This window comes from Herpailurus yagouaroundi, unplaced genomic scaffold, assembly GCF_014898765.1.
Source record: "Herpailurus yagouaroundi ecotype Mexico unplaced genomic scaffold, PumYag 67690, whole genome shotgun sequence".
Lineage (NCBI taxonomy): Eukaryota > Metazoa > Chordata > Mammalia > Carnivora > Felidae > Herpailurus > Herpailurus yagouaroundi.
In genome coordinates, this window is record NW_024420490.1 from 5924615 (window position 1) to 5949464 (window position 24850).

The 24850-nt window shown below is 35.9% G+C and overlaps 1 protein-coding gene across 4 annotated transcripts in view; it reads right to left on the reverse strand.

The window, feature by feature from the left end:
• Positions 1-24850, reverse strand: part of RPS6KA3 (ribosomal protein S6 kinase A3) — a 120211-nt gene that overhangs the window by 69983 nt on the left and 25378 nt on the right. Inside the window, exons 3-4 of one of the 4 annotated variants that reach the window (XM_040468268.1) lie at positions 24174-24210; positions 18456-18512 (exon numbers count right to left, since the gene is read on the reverse strand). In XM_040468268.1, the coding sequence (XP_040324202.1) occupies positions 18456-18497 (42 nt within the window). In that variant the 5' untranslated portion in view covers positions 18498-18512; positions 24174-24210. Of the gene's footprint in view, positions 1-487; positions 611-18455; positions 18513-24173; positions 24275-24850 lie in introns of those variants that run through there. The other 3 variants (XM_040468267.1, XM_040468270.1, XM_040468269.1) reach the window with 3 other exon arrangements.

Below are 24850 nucleotides of genomic sequence, written 5' to 3' on the forward strand. Positions count from 1 at the left end.
AATTACTCAAAGTCACTTAAATATAGTTGATAAAAAACTTCAAAATTTTAAAAGAACCAATTTCAACAAAAGTCTGAATTTAAGGTCTTGATTCTTTAAAATATGACATTCTCCTACCCATTAAAATATTGCTTACATTATAGTAATCTCCTATTAGTAAGTTCACAATTTTTTTCATGTCTAGTTTAATACTGAAAGTTACTATCATCATAAAAAATTATACCATATAAAATTACCATCACTAGCAAAGTAAATATTACTCTACCAGTAAAAGCTAATGCAAAAATAAGTTTACAAAATATACAGAGTTGAAATGTATAATACACATGACTGGCTTACTTTTGGCAAACAGCCTACAAAAACTGGTTTTGAATTTTGAAGAGCTTCTTAAAAGAACATATAAAATGAAATTATTGTTTAATTAGTATAACTATACTTAGCTCCAACTAAAACATTTTAGTCTTTAAAGAAGTTGAACAAAGCTTACCTGTATAGAGCGAACACGAAAAGACAAAAATTTAAACATGGCTACGAAACCATGATGGTGATACAAGAATTTCTGACCGTAAAACTTAGGTTAGAAAGGGAAGGCCAAGCCCCTGCAAAGTTTTCTCCTACCAGCTGTTCCGGCAATTAGAAAATTTCCTGTCAGGCGGGTCCTGAAATGCTAGAAAAAGAGGCCTGACAATTTTCCTGTGGTAAAAGAAAGGAGAAACGTAATGGCGAGGGCACTAATGTAGCTGATAGGTAGGGAGGCCAGAACAGGAAACCAAAACAGATTTGCTGATAGCAAAATCCTGTTGAAATGTTCTTAACTCCTGGTTCCCAGCAATCTAGACAATTTTCACAATCAGTGAGATGAACATTATTTCATTTCAAAATCCTGAGAAATTCTAGTATTTCTTAACTACATGACTCTTCAAAAGCAAATGAAACTAGTCAGCACTATTAAAGTCATAAAAGTCATTGATGCACATGTGAAATTTTATCCTTTGTAATGTTTACACACACACTCCAAAGGGTAGTCTCAAGACTATTTTAAGGTTATATATAGACAAGTCATGGGTGTTCTCTGTCAGTGAGGAATTGTTTCATAACTATGGGAAGAAAATGACCACTTGTTGATTGCAAGCACCTTTTTGATTGTGATATAAGGACAAATTTTTTCAGTTTTAAATGAAAGTAAATTACATTTAAATTCACATTGGTTATAGACATCAATTATCAGCCAGGTTAAAGCCTTTTAGGTCCATGGCTAAAAATCCTAGTTGATAAAATCTAAATTAAAAAAAAAAAAGTCTAATCCCTGGGTTATTAGTGAGCAAAAAGAACACTTACTGAATGAGCCAAACTGGAAAAGGAGAGGTCAAGTTACCAGACAATCCTTTACTCCATTTCATCCTCTAATAGTCTCCAGAAGTTTTTCTAAGGTATTTTTATTTTGGAAAATATTTTGTAAGTATGCCAAGAGTCAGAATATGATCACTGACATAGTGGCATTTAAACAAAACTCAAGGGCAGAAACATCGAGAGCTGTGGGAAAATGCTCTACCTGATGTACATTAACCTATGTGGAACCAACAAAAACATCACGACCTAGATGAACTGAATAAAATAGCTGAATAAACTGAATGTACATTAACCTATGTGGAACCAACAAAAACATCACGACCTAGATGAACTGAATAAAATAGACCCAAAGAGTCTCTAGAAAACCCCAAAAATGATCAGCTAGTTTTCTGGATGAAGGAACCATGGTCAAGGCAGGCACATACTTGATGATATATCTATAATGGGAGCTCAGTTCAGTACTCCTTTACTGAGCAAACAAACATTAGAGTGTCCATTGGGTGCTTACAGGTGCCATATGGCTCTTCCTGTCAGATCACAATTTTGCAGCTATGTTCTATAAATGTTGCTGCTAAATTTAATTTTTATGGCAATATTTTACAAATGACATAATCGAAGTTAAAGAATAAAATAATTGCTCAATTTAAAAAATTATCCTATATAATACATTAGAATCAACTGGGAGGGGTGCCTGGGTGGCTCAGTCGGTTGAATATCCGACTCTTGATTTCAGCTCAGGTCATGATCCCAGGGTTGTGGGATCAAGCCCCGTGTTGGGCTCCATGCTGAGCATGGAGCCTACTTGGGATTCTCTCTGTCTCCCTCTGCCTCTCTCTCTTGCTCGCATGCGCTCTCTAAACCCCCCCGCCAAAAAAAAAAACAAACCAAAAAACAAAAAAACAAAACCAGAAAAATCTTTAGAATCAACTGGGACCCAGATAAACGTCCAAGATAAAATTCTGAATTCTGCTAGGAGATTGTGCTGTCCTCTTGATTAAAAATGCATGCCTGAATTTTTCACCAATCTTAAGGAAAGCACTTAAGATTGATTTTCCATCAGAACATGAACCTGCCCATCTCCAGAAGGAATTATTTAAGTCTCATTACAATGCTACAAAAGGGCAGCAAGGTTAGGACAACCACCTAACATAAAACTGCAGTCTAAACATGAGGTGTCTCTTAAGACTGCCAAGGAGCAGCAAACAAACAGCATGGTTAATGCACAACTGATTAAGACGTACAAAACAAAATAGGAGTGTCTCTATATAGCAGTCATCAACTTTATTCAAGTAATACTTAAGGAACAACCAAATAACCTTTTTGGAATTTAAAGGATTAGTCTGAATTGGCTTTAATGACTACTGATGCTCAGGTTAACAGTCACATTTTGCTGTGTGCTGTGCTTTTTAATATCAGCACTAAGAAAATGAAGCAGTATTTCAAATACCGAAACCTAAAATAAGTTTTCCTGAGTTGAAATAATACCTTAATTAAAACAGTGTGGTACTGTTATGTAAAAGATAAACAGGGCGAGAAAAAGAGTAAAAGAATAAACTTGATACTTTGCATCTGAGGGAGGGAGATATTAGGACAGTTGGTTATTTGGGAAATGGAGAAGCCATAAGGAAAATATTGATACAGATTTGATTATAATATTCAAAAACTTCTCTACATCACAAGGTACCACAAATAAAGTTACAAGACTAGTTCAGGTGATTAGAATCCCTTATAATTATATTACGACTCATCACAGAGCAACTGCTTTATTTGGGTGTTAGCTATTTCCTAACCAAAAATGAAAGCTCTTAGGCCCTTTGGTACACTGCTTAGGGCACTGATTACTGTTTAAGTCCATGCCACTGCCCCTGCCAGATTGTTCTTCAGAACAGGCACCATACTTACTTTTGTATCTCCATAGCAAAGAGCATATAGTAGGAATTCAAATAAAGCCTGCCTGAGTAAGAAGCATATGCTGAAATCTGAAATGGACACTACTTGTGCGGTTGTGTGCATGAAACTAGATATTATTGTTTATGTTTATCCTGCCTCTTTTAACTTTACTTAAATTTGTTATTAAAATTTCGGCTAGTTTTTCTTTATTCTTTTATCTTACTGGTTTTAATGTTTTCCTTATTATTTAAAAAAGTAAATTTTATTATAAAAAGTATGCATGTCCATTACAGAAAACTTAAATAATGAACAAGAAGGAGAAAAACAAAAGAAAAAAACCACAATTTTATTTGGTGCTTTTCTTTCCAGTTTTTTTTCTGTATACACACACGCATACACTTGAATCCTACTATATGCATGTATCCCTTTTTTCTATAAAGGGCTGGATGGTAAATGCTTTTTGACTTTGTAGGCCATATGTTCTCTGTCAACTCTGCTACAGTATACACTGTATACTGAGGCTTAGTATACAGCCAGAATAATCTTTTAAAATTTATTTATTTATTTATTTATTTATTTATTTATTTATTTATTGAGGGGGGTGGGTAGGGCAGAGAGATAGAGAATCCCAAGTAGGCTCCACACTGTCAGTGCAAAGCCTGATGTGGGGCTTGAACTCACGAACTGCGAGATCATGACCTGGGCTGAAATCAAGAGCCACCACTTAACTGACTGAGCCATTCAGGCATCCCACAGCCAGAATAATCTTAAAACAGAAATCAGACTGGGTCATGTCCCTGCCTCAAATTCTTCAATGGCTTCCCATCACAGAACAAGACCCCAATTTCTCAGTCTATGGACTGTAAAGCAAGCACTAATAAACACTACTTCATCCTCACTTGGGAATATACTCCCTAAATCATTCAGATACGATGTCAATACTTGGTTTTAGACAGTGTTTTATTATGTTAAGGTCAGACTTTCTCTTTACTAAAACAGGCATGAATAGTCTATTTTATAAAATGTCTTCTTATCTATTAATATAATCACTTAGTGTATCTCCTTTGACCTAAAGATTTGATAATGCAGATCAACAAATGTCCTACAGTCTGTATTTCTGGGAAAAATCCATTATTTTAATATATGTATTTGATTTATAATTTATTTTATTTTATTTTTGATGTTTTATTTATTTTTGAGAGAGAGAGAGGAGCAGAGAGTGAGGGGGACAGAGGATCCAAAGCAGGCTGTGTGCTGATAGCAGCAAGCCTGAAGTGGGGCTTGAACTCACAAACCATGAGATCATGACCCAAGCCAAAGTCAGACGCTTAACTGACTGAGCCATACAGGAGCCCATGATTTGTAAATTTTTAAAAGGATTTTTGCATCTATACTCATAAGTTAAATTGGCACAATTTCCTTTTGTGTGTTAATTTTCATTTTTAGAGCCTTGTTAACTTTACAAAATAAACTAGAAGGCAATGCAAATTTTTCCTATGCTTTGGGACAATTTAAAAACCACAATTTAAATGATCTATTTCTTAAAATTTTCAAAGATTTCTCCAGGAAATCATAGGCACCATAGTTGGGAGGCACAGAGTTTAATAGCTTAAATTTCTCCCTTGCTATTGGTGTATTAAGTTTTCTATACCTTTGTAAATGATACCATCTAGATTTTCCTAGAAAAGCACATATTTCAGCAAGACTTTTGTATTAGTATATAGTTACACTTAGTATTCTGTTTTCAAAATTAAACTTATGGAAAATTTCAAGCATATCCAAAACTAGAAAGAATAGCATAAGAAACGCTCATGTCCCCAGCACTCAGCTGTAACAATGACCAACTCACCGCCAATCTAGCTGCATACACTCACTTCACCCTACTCCCATAATTAATTATTTTGAAGCAAATCCCAGACATTATATCACTTCACCTATAAATATTTCTTTTGTTACGATGTTAGAAACTCTTTCCTATCTATGATTATATTGTGTTTTGCTTTCTGAATGTTGTATATCTGCCTTTTATCTCACCTCCTGTTTTCTCCTTCACTGATTTTGGAATCTGTATTTAGTTCCTTCCTCTGACTTTCTGTAAGTTCACTTTGTAGTTATTTTTCTAGCTTCTTTCACCGAATCCTTAGATCCTTTATTTGAATTCTCATTTATTAATAAATTTTTCTTTCAAATATATTTCTAACAATATCATTTAAGATACTGTATTCTAAGCACTGTGGTTACATGAAATTATTTGTTAATTCTTACCACACTGAGATAAGTACTATTATCCATACTAGAGATGAAATAACTGAGGCATAAAGAGAAGTTAAGGAAGCTGCTGCCCAAGTTCACACTTTCTTGAAAGTGGGAAGGGCTGTGATGTTGGTGGGAGCATAACCAGGCAAGTCTATCTGGGGAAGGAGCACGTATTACGTATGGCCAGTGGCTGACTTAGGACACAAACCAGGAGGTACTAAAACTTGTGATAAGACCTAGAAGAAAGATAGCTCAGTAGAGGGTCCATAGCAGAGTTTCTGAATGCTTTTCTACACCATACATTATATTCGTCTGGAAAAACACCAACCCTGGCCAAACCCAATCATCAACCATTTTCATAACTCCACGACAGCTGAACCATGCTGGGGAAAAATCAACCCCTACGACAGCAAGTTAAAATGAACATATTTTCTAAAATGAGTTCTTTAAAAACAAAACAAAAAAGATAAAAATAAAAAATAAAAATAAAATGATTTATTTGGATACAATTTTTTGTATGGACAAATTTTTCAAACCCTGAAAGGTTTAATATCTAAGGTTTTCCACTTAAGTACAGAAGAGTTACTCTAGCACACATCCATCAGGAGATAATGTTACAAAGTGCTAAAGTTCTAAGGTTTTAAATCAGAGATAGGAAATATCACGAACCCGAACCAGATAGTAGTGACTTCCTAGAGCACTGAGAGGGGTTCCTTCTAAGATCCTGTCTCAATGGAAAGCATGCTGTGTTCTACTTGCAACATCTCCCATGAGTATGGAGAGAGCGCAAGGGGGCAGCTACACCAACGCCCGAGGTAAGAATACTGCAGTAAGCAGGGATACATCCTACGTGGTACTGCTCATCAACTAATCCACACGTGTTTTTGTGTTGTTTTCTTCATGTAGGTACAGAGGTTACGACTTTGAATATATGACAGTATTTCAGATTGACTTAATAAACCATTTATACTTAAGCAGAACTTAATCAAATCAGTTTTCTCTCTTTCCAATTGTGGACTGGATCACTCAAATTGAAAAAAAAATGTGTAGACTCCAGCAAAGGAGAAGCAATTTTGGATCAGAGGTCCCATATGAGGTAGGCAAACCATGAAAAAAAGGGGGGATATTTTATTTTTTTAAAAGCTCTTAGGGGTGGATGAAAGGGACACTAGGGAGTGAAAAAATATCCCTGAAAGAAAGCCAAAAATGTAGCAAAGGGAAACCTTACATACTTGGAAATTTTGCCTATTGTACACATACTCCATTTAATGCCACCATGCAGGCTAATTATAATGCTATTTATCTCAGAAATATTTTCCTAACTGATATATACTTACATGTACTAGAGTGTATTTTTCCCATGCTCTGAGTGCTAAAATATACTCTCAGCCAATGAGTTAGAACAACACACAATACTCTACACAATTAGTAAGTGTCGTTAATATACCACTCCACAAATGTTCCCTGCCAATGAGCACTCTATTGTACTTGCCTGTGTTGAGTGGGTTTTTCACTGTCTATTGTCTACTCTGCTAGTTTCCCTTTCTATAGATTATTTTGTGTTTGACCCATGGTGACTGCAAGAGGTGTGCAAGTTATATGCTGGACTTGTGGCTATGAGTATCACTTTGGATGTTCAAATGCAAATTTTAAGGCAGCATGAGGGAAACTTCAAGGAAATGGAGGAAATCAGCAGACAACTGGGAACTGGTAAAATTCCCTGGATACTATGAAGGCCATTATACACATTACTGCAGCCTCAGGGTTGCTATATGAACCAAAGCTAGAGCATCATGTGGAAATTGGAAGAAACTACTGCTAAAGGTCTATCATGAGACTTCAGGGGATGTTAAAAGAATAGGGGGAATTTCAGGGTGCTGCCTGTGTCCTTCATAGGGGTACTACTCCTTAACCTGGCATTTAAGGTCATCTATGAACTATCTTCCCTGTATCTTTTTAAGGCATTTTTATCACTATTGCTTCTAACAAGCTTTCTCCAATTAAAAAAATTTTTTTTAATGTTTAGTTTTGAGAGAGAGAGAGAGAGGGAGAAGAGAGGGCAAGCGAGCTTGAGTCAGGGAGGGGCAGAGAGAGAGGGAGACACAGAATTTGAAGCAGGCTCCAGGCTCTGAGCTGTCAGCACAGAGCCTGATGCAGGGCTCGAACTAGTGAACCATGAGATCATGACCTGAGCCAAAGTCGGATGCACGACCGACTGAGCCACCCAGGTACCCCCAAGCTTTCTCCAATTCTTGACAACCATGCAAGGGACTATGATACAAGAGCTACAAAGACTGAGTTGATAAATACAGTGTTTAAGACTATAGTCATATAATATTATGAAGTTGATGTCATAAGTAATTAATGTATTCACAGTCACTGGAAATAAATAAGAGAAATGGAAGGGTCAAAGGACCAAGTTAAGAGAAAAGTAACCCATTTCATATTTTTTTTCTGAGGCCAGGCCTATTGTCAGCCACAAAATTACTGCATATCACCATAGTTCTTAAGAGGCATACTTTATCTCTGGTGAAGTCTGAAAGACTAGGATCACACTCTGGAAGGAAGAAGACAGAAAAATGAACACTTACTGGGTTCCTACTTTGTGCTAGGCACTTAATTATCTCCTTTAATTCTGAAGCCTCAGAAGAACATTTGCCTGGTACTGCAAGAACCATTAAGATAATTATTTCCCTACTAAGCAAGAAATTGTTTTAATGATGGTTCCAGGATGACTATAGAGACTTAAACAATCAAGACTCCCTATTTCTTCAGCATGGATCATGAAGAGCATGGACTCCTCTAGCCAGCTGAGAAAAGATGGAAAATTCTGGAGTCCAGGAAGATATCTTGGCTTGATATACTACATAGCACTCTACCTTCTGCTATGAAGGTAGTCTCTCCCCAGCTCCACCAGAATAAAGGCTAAAAATAATCAAGTGTCCAGCAGGGGGTGCGGAGAACAAAAGACACTGGCTAGAACAAGTTAACTGGTGAGAAATTCAACAAGTTATACATAAATATGGATTAATATGCAAACATTCCTGTTATATTTCAGTATGAATCAATTTAATTGGATAAATTTTCTTACATTTTATGATACATGGAGGAAATAAAAGTTTTTACTTCAGGTGAGTAAAGACAGGAAAGGATTGAACCTTTTAAAAGTAAAAATAAAGGAAAAGAGTACTGAAATTCCAGAAGATGGAAGAGAAGTGGATCTACGATATGGGAAGAAGGCAGAGTGCAGGGCAAAGAACAAAGGGAAGAGAGAAGAGATGAGGTGGGAAGAAGGGAAACAATCCAGCTAGAATGAAATGGCTCTACCACAAACAGAAACCAGTAGACATGTTCAAGAGACAACACAAGGGCAGCTCCATATATCAAGAGGGTCTGAGTGGAAGGATTTTGTTTAGGAGAAATTTGGCTTACTTTTATGATTATCATTTTAGTCAAACTGATGTAGCTACCTCTCACATTCCCCTCCCCACTTTTGGCTTTTGTTTACTCCATTTTCCCATGAGAATGCCTTCACCCAAATATTGACATTTACTTCTAAAAACCTATACCAAAATTTTATGTCTTCTGTGAATTACCTAATTACATCAGTCATACTAATTCTATTTTAAATTCTAGTCAACTTAAATTTTTATCAATGGTTAAATGGTCAAATAGTGCTGCAAAGCTTATATGACAAACAGCAGTACCTAGTAATTCTGGTACCCTTCCAGCTCTTTTCACTGCTCCCTCTGGTATTTATCTCTAATCAACAACATAAGAAACAACAGGCGTTGGCGAGGAGAAAGGGTAACCCTCTTGCACTACTGGTGGGAATGCAAACTGGTGCAACCACTCTAGGAAACAGTACAGGGGTTCCTCAAAAAGTTAAAAATGGAACTACCTTACTACCCAGCAATCACACTAGGTATTTACCCGAAGAATACAAAAGTACTGATTCAAAGGGTTTCATGCACCCTGATGTTTACAGCAGCATTATTTATAATAGTCAAATTATGGAAAGAGCCCAAGTGTCCATCAACTGATGAGTGGATAAAGAAGATGTGGTGTGTACACACACACACACACACACACACACACACACACACACACACGAATATTACTCAGCCGTAAAAAGGAATGAAATCTTGCTGTTTACAACAACATAGATGGAGCTAGAGAGTATTATGTTAAGTGAAATAAGTCCATCAGAGAAAAACAAATATGATTTCACTCATAGTGGAATTTAAGAAAGAAAACAAATAAACAAAGGAGAAATAAATGAAAGGCAAACCAGGAAACAGACTCTTAACTATAGAGAACTGATGGTTACCAGAGGGGAGGTGGGCAGGTGGATGGGTGAGACAGGTGATGGGGATTAAGGAGTGCACTTGTTGTGATGAGCAACTGGTAATGTATGGAAGTGCTGAATCACTATATTGTACAGCTGAAACTAATATTATACTGTGTTAACTGGAATTTAAATAAAAATTTAAGAAAAAGAATAACCTTATATTACTTCCTTTTGACTCATCAATTTCAGATATTATCTTCAGACATTCTATTCTATGATGACTTAACATTCACATTGCAAGGTATGGTTAAGTCAATATTTAGCTTTTATAATTATTATGACTATGCAAACATTGTTCACTGCTAAGAAATATACTCCAGTTATATTTCTTGTGTACAACTTCTGTTTTCTTAAGTTTGAAGTTGGTTTGTTTTAGAATTTGCTTTCTTGGTGCCTATCTCAAATTCTTCTCACTTTGCCTCTTAAGTGAATTTTCAATACTCCAACCTATTGGATAATTCATCACTTCTATTTTTTTTCCCTAGGAGACAGCCTTCCTGGAATCATCTGTCTGCTTCAATCTGGACTGAGTACTCTCTAAGCCTACAGAATGAACCAGTCTTCTGAAGCACCCTTTATTCATCACAATGGGAAGGAACTGTCTTCATTGTGCTTATAAATGTTGGATCCTTTGTTGCCTGAATCACATGTCTTTTTCTTAGTTAACAACCATCTAGTGTTGGCAAAGCCCATTTTCCAGCAACTTCCTAAAAATAGGTATATGTCTGAAAATATCCTGGTTGAAAATCATTTTCACTAAGCATTTCAAAGGCATTATTCCTTGCCTTCTAACTCAATGTTGAAATGTTTCATATCATTCTTATATCCAGTCCTTTATATATATTTAAAAAATCTCTAAATGGGGCGCCTGGGTGGCTCAGTCGGTTGAGCTTCTGACTTCAGCTCAGGTCATGATCTCACGGTCTGTGAGTTCGAGCCCCGCGTTGGGCTCTGTGCTGACAGCTTAGAGCCTGGAGCCTGCTTCGGATTCTGTGTCTCCCTCTCTCTCTGACCCTCCCCCATCCATGCTCTGTCTCAAAAATAAAATAAACATTAAAAAAATGTAAAAAATCTCTAAAAGCTTGTCTTAGTCCATTTGGGCTGCTGTAACAGAATACCATACACTGAGTCACTTATGCTAAACAACAGAGATTTATGTCCGAGTTTTGGAGGCTTGGAAGTCCATATCCAAACTGTCAGCAGAATCAGTGTCTGGTAAGAATCTGTTTCTTCATTCATAGACAGTCATTTTCTTGCTGTGTCTTCACATGGCAGAAGGGGCAGGCAAGTTCTCTGGTGTCTCTCTCTCGTTTTTTAATGTTTGTTTTTGAGAGAGAGAGAGAGAAAGGGAGAGGGGTTGGGGGGGGGAGAGAGAGAGAGAGAGAGATAAAGAATCCAAAGCAGGCTCCAGGCTCCACACAGAGCCTGACACAGGGCCCAAACTCACAAACTGTGAGATCATGACCTGAGCTGAAGGCGGAAGCTGAAGTCAGAAGCTTAATGGACTGAGCCACCCAGGAGTGTCTGTGGGTCTCTTTTATAATGGCACTAATCCCATTCACGAGGCATTTGCCCTCATGACCTAACTACCTCCTACAGGCCCCACCTCCAAAAACCATTACGTTGGGGATTAAGCCCCAACATATAAATTTTGGGGGGACACATTCAGTCCATAGCAAAACTTCCAGGGTTGTTGATCACTGGTGTTTGAGAATTCACAATGATTCTTCTTGAGAGTAGGTATTCTTGTCTGTTTGTTTTTATTAATAGGCTTTCAGTATGCTGTTTAAATCCAGAGACTCACAGTACTCATGTTGGGGGAATTTTTTTTTTTAATCTAAGAGAATGATTATCACTGTATCATCATGGAAGAAAAAAATACTAATTTGAATGTGTCACACCATTGACTTTAACAAACATTTTGATTTTAGAGATATTAAAATGTGGGGGACAAGTATCTTTATCTAATTTCTTCCTTTCCATTTCCCTGTTGTCTCTTTCCGGAATTCTTATTAGGCAGATGTTAGATTGCTTCTTTTTCTTTTTGTCTCCTATTTTCTATCTCTTTCTCTTATTCTCTTTTTTGGGAGATTTCCTTAACATTAGCTTCTAAATATTCTACTAAAATGTAAAATATCCCTATCCCATTTTTTTTAAAGAGAGAGAAAGAGTGGGGAGAGGGAGAGAGAGTATCTTAAGCAGAACACAGAGCCCGACATGGGGCTCAGTGTTATGACCCTGATATCGTGACCTGAGCCAAAATCAAGAGTTGAGCCCTTAACCAAGTGAGCCACTCAGGCACCCCCCCACCCCATTTTTAATTCTAAGAATTTATTCTTTTTCTGATTATATAAAAACAGCATCCTACTCTTATTTTAGGATTATCAATTTTGTCTCTTAACACTCAAAAGATAGTAAGTAATTTGACTTTTCTTTTTCCTTTTTTCTACATTGTTCCTTCAAGAGCTTATTCTTTCATTTAGAAGCCTTCCTCAAATGTCTAGTGATACTTGACTTTTTAGTCATACTTAAAAGTGAGGCACTAGGGAGTAGACCAGATGTCCTGGAGCTTGTCAACTGTCAGGCATTTTTGTAGGTTAGTTGGCCAAGTAGGCAGCCTTTACATTAAAGATCTCCTAAATGTCACTATCTGAAGGACTTTTATGAAAGACCATTCAATTTCTTCAGGAAAGAAGACTTTCCTTTTCTGCCTGAAGATATGGTCCTGGTTGGTGTAATGGGTAAGGGAAGGGGGGCATAACACCATTTAGTAGTAGGTTCTCACTTGATCTCCCTGTTTCTAGCCCAGTGCCTCACCTCACTTCCTACTATACTTTGGGTTCCGTTAAGTCTGGAGCCACTGTGATTCATTTTTCTCTATAAAATATCTTCTATCTCTTCCAGGGGTAGGAGAGGGAAGAGAATGGAGGCTGTTTATATTGACATTCAACCAATCTCTGCTTTCAGCCTCATGGCATTCTTCCACTTTCCATGGTACCTGGCAACCTCATTCTTGAGCTCTTCTGGGGCTGTGAGGGCAATAAATAAGGCATACTTCCTGCCCCTATAGCCCTCTAAAAGCACTTAGGTCCTTTAACTTAGGTCCTCTTGTTCTGACTCTTTTTCTGCTTCTCATATTTATATGTTGTGGTTCAAATTACAGAAGTCTTCTAACTTCAAAGACCATGTTTCTGTTTCTTATTCTCCTTGCTATTTTGTGTGATTATTTACCAGAAGAGAAGAGGACAAAAACAACTTTATTTTTCCATTTAAAGACTTAAAAGTTTCCCTTAAATGCCTGTATGCCTCCAACAGCCTAGCAGAGTTCTTGGTACCCAGCAGAAACTCACTAAGTACTTGGCTAATGAACGATTAGAAGTAGTCAGAGTACAGACTAAACAGCTATAACAAAAAGACCCCAAAATACAATGGCTCAAACAAGGTAAGTGCCTATTTTTTTTCTCATGGAGCAGTCCACAGGTAAGAGGGTAAATTAGGGTGAAGAGGTGTCACAAGACCATTAGGTCAATAAAGGACCCAGGCTAATTCTCTCTTGTTACTCTCCATCTATCCTATGGTCTTATTGTGGTCAAAACTGGCTATTCATCATATTCTACATTCTACATTAAAAGGGGCCAATCAACCTACAAGAAAGCCCACCAGTTGAAAAGCTCCCATTGATATAATTATTAATCACAGTTTCTATGGGCCAAGAATTTGGGCTAATGAACATGTAAGCTTGGATGCAGAACCTTTTTCAGTCAAAGTTCAGATGAGAATCTAGCCCTGGCCAACTCCTTCACTGCAATCTGTGAGACTCTGAACCAAGGGTTCAGAGAACCAAGGACCCAGTTAAGCTGGGTCTCCCAGATTTATGACCCATAGAAACTGTGAGATAAGAAAAGTATGTTGTTTTAAGATACTAAATCCAGGGTAATTTGTTATGCATCAAACACATAACTAATGCAAGATCTCCATTTTTGCTATTTAAATTATCAGTAATTGACAAAATGAAAACTTTTAATTGTACATTAAAGGCGAATACAATTTATTTATTTTTTTTATTTAAAAAAAAAATTTTTTTTTCAACGTTTATTTATTTTTGGGACAGAGAGAGACAGAGCATGAACGGGGGAGGGGCAGAGAGAGAGGGAGACACAGAATCGGAAACAGGCTTCAGGCTCTGAGCCATCAGCCCAGAGCCTGACGCGGGGCTCGAACTCACGGACCGCGAGATCGTGACCTGGCTGAAGTCGGACGCTTAACCGACTGCGCCACCCAGGCGCCCCAAGGCGAATACAATTTAAAAGTATAAGGCTAATATATATTTTGACAATCTTTTGGATTTAATACCATTAAAGAACTAGTAAATATTAGGCTTTTGTCTTATACTCAATCCTAATTCCTATAATCTGGAATGATCTGCTAAACAACTTGATCCACACTGCTAGTAATATTTTAGTCCTGCATTTTTTCAACCCTATCTCTAAAATGCGATGTTCTTCCAGATGTAAATGTTACTAATGTTCTGAGGGAAAGTATAAGCCATACAATATCACAATGGAAAATGGTTTTAAACTAGAGAGAATAAAAAATTTGAAGGTTTTCCTTCCAAAGAAAGTGTTACATAAGGAAAAATAGGTAACTGGTGGCAGAAAAATCAATATTAACACTTACTATTTGTTTTTATGTTTGCTTAAATGCTAATAAATATATACTACAGATGAATGAAGTAGAATGCCTCAAATAGCTTGGGAGGTGTAGAAATCCAGACTAACTGTGAAGGTACCCTCAGGCACAGGTCCCAAGCACAGGCCTGGGACCCTGTGTTAGCTAACACTTAGTTTATGCATTCATTTAATTAACAAGCACTTATTGAACACCTACTGGATACTGGATTTAAAACAAGGAATAAATCAGACACAGTCAATGCCTCATGCAGCTCACAGTTCACTAGGGAATAAGTAAATAAGTAATGGGATCTAATGTGGTATTGCCATTTAGGGTATACTCACAGGTTGCTATGGAAGCACAAAGGAAAAACACTTAGCTCAAGGCAGAAATGGAAATGGTAGTTCTGTCAGGAAGATACCTCAGTTGAAGGGATATCAAACTTGGACCTGAAGGATAACTGGGAATTAACTGGAGGGAGGTGCTAAGGGAAAAGAAATCTGGGAGAGGGACTATCACCCATGAAGACCCATAAGCAAAAGAGAACCTGATACACTGGAGTGAGTACACTTTCAGGAGAGGGCAGAGGAATGTGGCTGACACAGAGAAGTACACAAAGGCCTTATTATACAGGGCCTGATAGGTCACACTGTAGTGTTTGGACTTTATTTAAAGGAAGCACAAAACTACTGATGATTTTAAGAGGAGTACAATGATCTTACTCTTTCATAAGTGACAAAATGTTTATGACAATTTGCATGATTTCTGAAAACTTTCCCAAGATGTTAAAAAGCATAAAAAACATAAAACATTTTTATATACTAGCAATAACTGGATGGAAGACAGCAGAAAAGAAATCTCACTTATAATATAACAAAAACTATAAAATACCCACGAATTATCTTAATAGATTAATGTATAATACCATAAGAAACCATAAAATTTTGATAAAGGATATAAAAGAATATCAGAGTAAATGTTCTTGGGAAGTGAAGACTCAACATTATTAAAATAATTTTTAAATTATTTAATAATTATTTAATAATTATTAAAATAATTTTCTTCATGTTAATCAGAAAATTTAATGGAATTTTGATAAAAATCCCAATAACCTTTTCAGGAGTACTTGATAAATTGATTGCAAAGTTCATCTGGAAGATGTATAAGACCACAATTCTGAAAAGTAAAAAGGTGGGAGGGCTTGCCTTGCCACATAAAAAAAACATAGTAAAAGTACAGTAATTGAAAATGTATGTGAGACATTCAGGGATGCTATGAAGTGAACTGTGTCCTCCAAAAAGGTATGTTCCATTTCTAATCCCCAGGACCTATGAATGTGATCTTATTTGAAAATAAGGTCTTTGTAGATTTAATAATGTTAAGATGAGGTCATAATGGAGTAAGATGGGCCCTAATCCAATGACTAGTATCCTTATGTGAAGAAGGCAATTTGGACATGGAGACTTATAGGGAAAACACCATGTGACAACAGAAGTAGAGATTGGAGTAATGTGTCCAAGGAGCACCAAGGACTGCTGACAGGCACCAGAAACTGGAAAAGTCAAGGAAAGATCCTCTCCCAAAGCCTTCAGAGAGCATTACTCTGTCAACACCTTGGTTTTGGACTTCTAGTCTTCTTGACTGTATGAGAAGAGAATAAATTTCTGTTATTTCAAGCCACCAAGTTTGTGGTACTTTGTCAGGGCAGCCCTAGGAAACTAATACATGGAGTACATGGCAATTTTATATATGATAAAAGAGGAATCTTGAATGAGTAAGCTGTATAGATTTTATTTGTACAGTAGGTAGAGATTAGGACAAAAGGCTATTTGGAAAGAAAAGTGAGATTTCTACATCATAATGGGAACTAAAATTCCAAGTAGACCACAGACCTAAATGTAAAACACAAAACCATAGGTGGCAGATGAAAATGTAAGAGGATATTTTTATCACCTTGGGGCTGGGAAGGATCTTCTAACTGAAATATAAAATCCAGAAGTCAGACCTGACCATTTAAAAATGAAAACTTCTGTACACATACAATGAAAGACCACGTAATGTGTTAAATAGGGAGAAAACATTTGCAAGAGACATTATAGACATGGAGCTAATATCCAGAATGTATTTGATCACATAGACCATGAGGGATAATAACCAACACAAAAGAAAGTTGGTGAAACACAAAAATACAAAGGCCAGTAATACATGGATACTCAACTTCACTAATAATCAAATGAGATGCAAACTGAAATGAGAAAGTATTATTTATTTAAAATGGCTTGAATGAAAAATAATGTCTAATAATATCCAGGGTTGAGTAGGATATGCTTGAACAGATACTCTCATACACTGACACTTTTACAACCTTTTTGGTTTGGACAGCAATTTGGCAATGTCTATTGAAATTTAGATGTTCATACCCATTGTTCTAGCACATCCTTCTCTAAAACTATATCCTACTGAAACACAAGTTCCCAAAAATAAATAGGAGGAAAATTATATTAAGTCTAGGACATGCATAAAATAGAATATGCAACAATTTAAAAAGAGGCAGATTGGGGCGCCTGGTTGGCTCAAACAGTTAAGCGTCCAACTCTTGGTTTTGGTTCAGGTCATGACCTCATGGTTTCCTGGGTTCAAGCCTTGTGTTGGGCTCTGTGCTGGCAGCATGGAGCCTGCTTGGAATTCTCTGTCTCCTTCTCTCTCTGCCCCTCCCCACTCGTACTATCGCTGTCTCAAAATAAACAAACTTAAAAAATAAATAAAAAAGGCAGATCTACATGAATTGCCATAAAAAGATGTTCAAGACTTAGTAGGTGAAAAGAACAGTTGGAGAGTATATATATTTTGTAAGTATCAGTAATAATGATCTTATGTATGGAATAAAAAGATAATAACTGAACTTCTAACAATGAATCTCTTATAGGCAGGGAATTTATTAATTCATTCATGTAATATTTAATGAGTGTCTATTATGTCCCAGTCACTGGTCTAGGTGCTGGGGACTTAGGAGTAAATAAAAAAACAAGATGAGGAAGGGGTGAACGTTTATCTTCTACATTAACTACTTCTTTCTTAAAAAATGTTTACTTATTTTGAGAGAGAGAGAGAGAGCGAGAGAGCAAGAGCCAGTGAGCGAGTGAGGGAGGGAGGGAGGTAAGGGCAGAGAGAGAGAATCCTAAACAGGCTCCACACTGTCAGCTCTAAGGCTCATACGGGGCTCAAACTCAACGAAACCTGAGCCGAAATCAAGAGTCAGATGCTTAACCAACTGAAGCACTCAGGTGCCCATACATTAAATATTTCTGTAAAGAATCACTTTATATTTTTGTCCTAATGTGTCTATGGTTAGTGTGATTTTTTAAAAAAAATAAGCTGTAAGGTACTAATGAAAAACTTTCAACAACATAAAGCAAATTCTTTTGTCTTTTTCGTAAGATCAGTCTTATCAAACAGTTCTTTTTTAATGTTTTATTTATTTTTGAGAGAGTGCGAATGGGGGAGGGGCACTTAACCGACTGAGCCACCAGGCATTCCATTAAACGGGTTTTAAAAATGGCACTGGCAGGGGCCCCGGGTGGCTTAGTAGGTTAAGTGGTTGACTCTTGATTTTGACTCAGGTCATGATCTAATGGTTCATGAATTTGAGCCCCACATTGGGCTCTGTGCTGACAGTGCAGAGCCTGCTTGGGATTCTCTCTCTCTCCCCCTTTCTCTTTGCCCCTCCCCTGCTCATGCTCTCTCTCTCTCTCAAACTAAATAAACTAAAAAAAAAAGGCACTGGCATATTCAAGATTATATTTTGGTAAAATTAAGAAATCATAAACAAGTTTCTAATACCGTAGAATCATTATTTTGTCCAGTTAAAAAATAAGAATACTTAAATTCTTTGGTATCTGATTTATCTATATCCCTTATGATACAATATTTTACTTACAGTTTGTGGATTAATCTCCTCCTCTCCCATAGGTTCATCCATAATTTGCTGTCCATTCTGTGAAAAGCACAGCAAGCAGAAAGTTACCAACAGAGATTTCACATCAGTTAACATTAAATGAAGGCAGACAAAGCAAAATCATAATAGAATATTTTCACCCCTACAGGATTCTAATGAAGTACCAAACCACCAGATAAGTATGTAGTTATGCAACCGGTTGTGCTTTAAAAGTTAACTATAAAAACATTTTTCCATGGAAATTATATAACAAATGATGATTAACTTTCCAGGTGAGTCCTTGAGTTTATTTTAATAGTTAAATGAATTACAAATAGTATTATTTAAATCTCACCAAACATCATTTATAATACTTTCTATGGCAAAACACATTCTAAAATCCAACTCCATTGACTGATTAATCAGGGCAATGATTAGTTATTTCAGGATTTGAAAAGTAAGCTAGATCTCCATATCAAAATCGATTCCAGATGGATTAAACATTTAAATGTCAAAAATAAAATTATATAAGAATTATAAGAAAATATAGGTAAATAATACTTATGGGGTAAGGAGGGTGGAAATAATAAAGGAAAAAAATGACATTTGAATTGATAAAAGTTTAAAATGTCATCTACCAGACACAAAAAAGATAAAAAGACAAATTGATTACAAAAAAAGCAATATATGACAAAGGGCTGGTATCCTCAATGACATAAAGACCTTTGTTTTACCAACCTGTAAGAGAAAAATGATGAACCTCAACAGAAATGAGCAATAAGGGAAAAAAGAGTTTAGCCTTAGTACTAATCAAAGATACACATTTAACAGAAAGATACCTTTGCCTCTCAAACTGGTTATGATGATTTACAGAAAAAATAAAACCCAGCACTAATATGAGTATGGGCTAAAAGAGCACTCAGGATATACTGCTAGGGAAAGTATAAATCAGCACAACCTTTTAGGAAGATAATCTAAGTCTGTATTAAAACAAGTGTGCAAAGATGTACATACAAGAATGCTCACCATAACTTTTTCCAAAAAGAACTCCAAATTGGAAACCTAAATTCTTAACAATAGAGAACTAGTTAAATATATGATGGTACATCCATATAATGGAATACTATACAGTCATTAAAAATGATAATAAAGATGTAAATTTATTGACATGGAAAGACAGTCACATGTAATAAGTGAAAAAGCAGTTTACAAAACAATATGGATTGTAATGATCCCATTTTAAATAAATATATACATGTTCCAATGTATATATTTCTATGGGAAAAACTCTGGAAGGGTATACACCAAAATGTTAACAGTGGCTATTTCTGGGTGGTAGAATTTTAGACAATTTAAAATGTTTGTTTTGCATATTTGAATTTTCTGATGTGTCTACAATGAATATGTATTATTTGTGTAATTAACAACAAAACAAAACCAGAAGTCAGGAACACAACATCTTCTCTATTAGTTCAATGAAAAAAGGAGTAAATGCCCCTGACCACTTGTCAATTCAACAAATGTACAAGGATCTAAGCTAACCATCTTTGGAGCATTATCAACTAGGATATGAAAGGTAGCCCACCCATTACCCTACCCACATGAGGCAGATGCTTTGAATTTGAACTCTGTCTACTCTCTAAATCCCTGTTTATCCATCCATTCACCCACCCATTTCATTTCATTCACGCTAAGATTTAGGTGCCAAGCTGGAGATGAAGGGTTAAGAAAACATGACCCCCAACCTAGAGATCCATCCTAGAGGGTCTCACAGGTATACTGACCCATAAAAAGAGCACCTTTTATTTTCAAACACTCATAGAGTATGCATCTAGGTTAGGGAATACCTATACAATATTACAAAGCACAGAAACGGTGCTAAAATGCAGAAAAGGAGGAGGCAGGTATAAAATCTTTATTATACTAAGACACTTTCAGAAGCTACAGTATTGCTCACTGCTATGGTAAGGACTCAAATAACTCCAGGATACATCTTTCTACCAAAAGCCACAACCATTTACTCAATTGAATACTGATCGTTTTTATCCTAACATCACAGATAAACCTTAAACTAGGTCATAGGAATGCTGGTTTTGGAGTCAGACACCTAGATTCAAATTTCTGCTCTTACACTTAGTATGAAGCCTTGGACAAATTATTTAAAATATGCTTTAGTTTCTTCATATGAAAAGTATAGATTAAAAAGTCTCATCTTCAGAGAGGTATTGTAAAGGCTAAGTGAGATAAAGGATATACAATCCTAAGCACAGGGTCTGGAACTTAATAAACAATCAATGGTAGCTATTTTAATTATATCCAAAATTCAGTCACCCCCTCACAGCCCACCAATTTGCTACTTCTCCCGTATTTGCTATCTTAGTGAATGGTACCATCACTCATCTAGTAGTGCAAACTAGGTTTTCTCATTAATTGTACACAGAGTTCTCTTTCTATAACACAAATCTGCTGAATGGATCCCCATTATTTGACTCTCAGAACCCTTGGTCTAACTGAGCTACAATTACACTTTCCATGGGAATATAATTTGAGAACCATCTGTTCCGTGTAATTTTCAGTGCATACAAAGCAAGAATCACAACTTATAACTTACTTTTTAAGGCAAACTGGTATAGTAGAAACAGCACTAAACTTGGAATGGTAGACCAGAGATAGAGCCCTAGGTCTGCCACTTACAAGTTTTATGATTTTTAGCAATTCAGACAGTCTCTAGCCTACTACTTTATCTGCTTAAAATGGGGATACGTGCCCTGTCTACCCAAAGGGTAAGTGTTAGACTCAAAACTGAGATAACTCAAAAGAAAGTACTTTATAAATCATAAAGAACTGTACCAATGCAAATTACTATTATTAAGGTGAGGTAGCTTCATTGAGGATAAAATAACACTTCCACAAAGTCCTTTTAATCTTTGAATCAAAAAAAGTTTAGGATTGGTAAGGGATCTTGAAAGTCTTCTGTTCCAAATAAACATCATATACTTCAATTCTTTTTTTGCCATTCTCACCTAGATTTGAACACTATCAGAACAAGAATGTACTACTCATGTGGCAGCCTACTAAACTATCTCAGAAAAAGTACTGGCTGCTAGATAAGATTCTTCATCATATAGTAATTTTCCTCAGCTACAAATTCCCTTTAATAGGATTACTAACATACGATGACTAACTTGCCTATAGTCTATCTGCAAAATCACAGGAAGTAAATCTACACCTATGACTGTAAATCATCTTGAGTCTCTTCTTCACTAGATAACTCAAGTTCTTTCAAACATTCCTTTTAGACAGATGAGACTAATTTTCTGAGCATGCACTCAATTCATCTTAAAGGGTGATATACAGAACCGCATTCAATTAACACTCCAACCTTGATACAACCAATGCAGAGTAAGGAACATTATCACCTCCCCTGTCCTAGATAACAAACTTCTATTAATTCAGTTCACATATGCATTGTTTTTGAAATGTCTGAAACACATTGCTGAGTCATACTAAGTTTTCTGTCAATTAAATTCTTGTCTTCCTTCTACTGCAACTAAGTCCCATACTTGTTACACTTCATCTCATGAAGAAAACCTCAAATTTTTGATTCATCTTTTTCTAGTTGTGATCTTCTATAGTATTACTACAGCCTCTACAGAATGACTTCTGAATCTGCTAATCAGCCTCTTCACTATTTTCATCTTCATGTAATCCATAAATTTTACAATGTATTTTCTTTTCTAAGCTCCTCATTCAGCTAATTAACAGTAATATACTAACAAAGCAATCTGAAAAAAAAATTAAGTGAAACATGATCTAAACGCAGTTTATGCTCTACCTTTTGCAAAAATATCTACTTCCTTTGTGAGTTTAGCAAAGACTGAAAATTTTGAACAATTTAATTTTAAGGCAGGAAAATATAAAAGCCAATGTTGTCCTACATATTGGGGAAGCTTTGCAAATATCTACTTTAAAAAGCACTTTTACTTCAACAAATCTTTTGTATCATTTCATCAAAATAAGGACTCAAATGTTATCTATTAGAAATGAGCATAATCACTCTTGCAGCTAAGAAGTCTCCTTTTTGAAAATGGCCTTTGGCTTCACTAAAGATTAGGCTACAATGGGCCATCAGTCTGACTTGATATTTCAACTTCTACAGTTTCAAAACACATGTGGTCGAACCTCGCTACCAGGTTTAAACCCCAGCTGTTACCTGATGTTGGGTAAATTACTCAACATTCTGAGCTTCAGTGTCTTTATTTGTAAGATGCATATAATATCTATCTCAAAAAGATGTTGCACTTAAGTGAATACATCAAAGGACAGTAGACGCTCAGTAAATGCTACTTCCTGTCCCTTCTCTTTTGCCTGAACTGTGTAATACATACACTTCTACAGTTAACTTCTAAAGATGTAGAGCAATGAGAAAGTACAGGAGAGTGTTGAGATACTTATTTTACTACCTAATATAGTCAATTTCCCACCAAGCAGGGTGAAAGAGATCATTCATACATGTGGTATATTTTTATACGATGTGGCCAAAGAATGAGTACAGACAAAAAGGATAGTTTAAAAGTGAGGCAAATGTATTTATCCTCTCTCATCCCACCATTATGCCATCCAGCCAAAAAACTACAGAGCTTGGCAGATTGTACATATGCAAATATTATGTGAAATACTGGAAAAGGTTAGGAAATGCTAATCATGCTTTACTCCGTTAGTCTGAAATGTGTAAAAGTCAAAAATTAGAATAACGTACAATATGGGTCTCATCAGAACAAATCAGACAAAGGAGACTGTTAGCTTGCATTTCAGCAGGAATTGTTTTCAAAATAACTTCTAAGGTTGTGATATAAAATGATCACTTAAGATCATCTTTCTGGTTTCAAGAGGATGAACAATTCAAATCAGTAACTCTGAACCAAGGTTTCAGGACTTCTAGGGTATTCCCAAGTACTTTAAGAAAAAATCTGAAATGTTAAAAAATATGAATATTTTACTAAATAAAAGTTTCATTTTAAGCAACTTTATTAAACAGATTGTTTTATTGTAATGGCATGTTACAACAATGCACATTTCTGGGTTGCTGTTTGATACCTTTGAAGAAAATATAAAATACGTTAAAAATGCTTTGAGCCCAGTAGGAGATCATCATGTATGAGTATACTAGAACTAAAAAAAAAAAAAAAGAAAAGAAAAGAAAAGAAAAGAAAAGAAAAGAAAAGAAAAGAAAAAAAAAAATCCTGGTTTGGTAAAAAATTCCCTGAGATTACTAGAAAGTATCTACTGACATCCTCCTATGTAAAAATGAAATATATATATGAACACTGGGAAAAAAGAATTCCTCACAGAGAATAAGAACCTGAAATAATAGGAAGGGGGGAGGAAAAGAAAGGCTCCAGAGCTCTACTGTGCTAATCTGGAGACCCAGGTTGTAGGAATAAAAAGGACAATATATAAATATTTTTTTACCACCCTCAAGTTCCCACAAGTATATTTGCCTTCCAAGCTCCCTGATATTAGCAGTGGTCTTCTTGCCCAAAGCATATGGAATAGAAGTTGCATGAAGGTGCTGAGGATGAGGCATAAGAAACCTCTCTTGAATTTCAGTTCAGATACCATCAAATTATTCAGAATCTAAAGAATCTTCTACGCAATCACATTGAAACAATAAGAAACAAGCATTTTATATTCTTAATAAGGAATGTATATAATCCTTACCAATATGACAGGATTAAGAATCAGCTCCTCATTTATCCTAAGGAAATATCAGAGATGTGCATAAAGACTTATGTACAGTGATATTCATCATACTCATTATACTGAAAAATAGAAAACAATCTAGATGACCAACAGGGGACTGGTTAAATAAATCATAACACATCTATTCATATGTAGGAATACTATGCAATGCTTAAAATAAGGGCCTCAAAAAATTAATGATGCAAAAATATGCTTGTAATATATTAAATTAAAAAGGATACACAACTATATAGTATGACCCCAATTTTGCACCCCCCCCCAAAAGGTGTGCATGTAACTGGCAAAACATATATAAAATCTTAGCAGTAGTTACCTGGGTCCTAGGATTTTCTTCTTGTACTGTATTTTCAAAATTATATGCATTTATTATCTATTCTTTTTATAATGAGAAAAAAACAACCAATATATTAGAAAAATCCATTATTTCTAGTTAAGGTGCCCTTATGCTTGCTTTGCTATTCCTTGAGTAACTAAACACCTGCTATTACTCAGGACTGTTCTACTTTCTAGACTAGGGTAGAAATGACCTCTGGTTACATCTATGTTTTTAAGTTTTAGAGGACCCTTTCAGAAGCTTTTTTTTCTGTCTGGTCCTGTGGTTATGGCCTCAGAAAACAGATCAGTTTTAGGCCTGA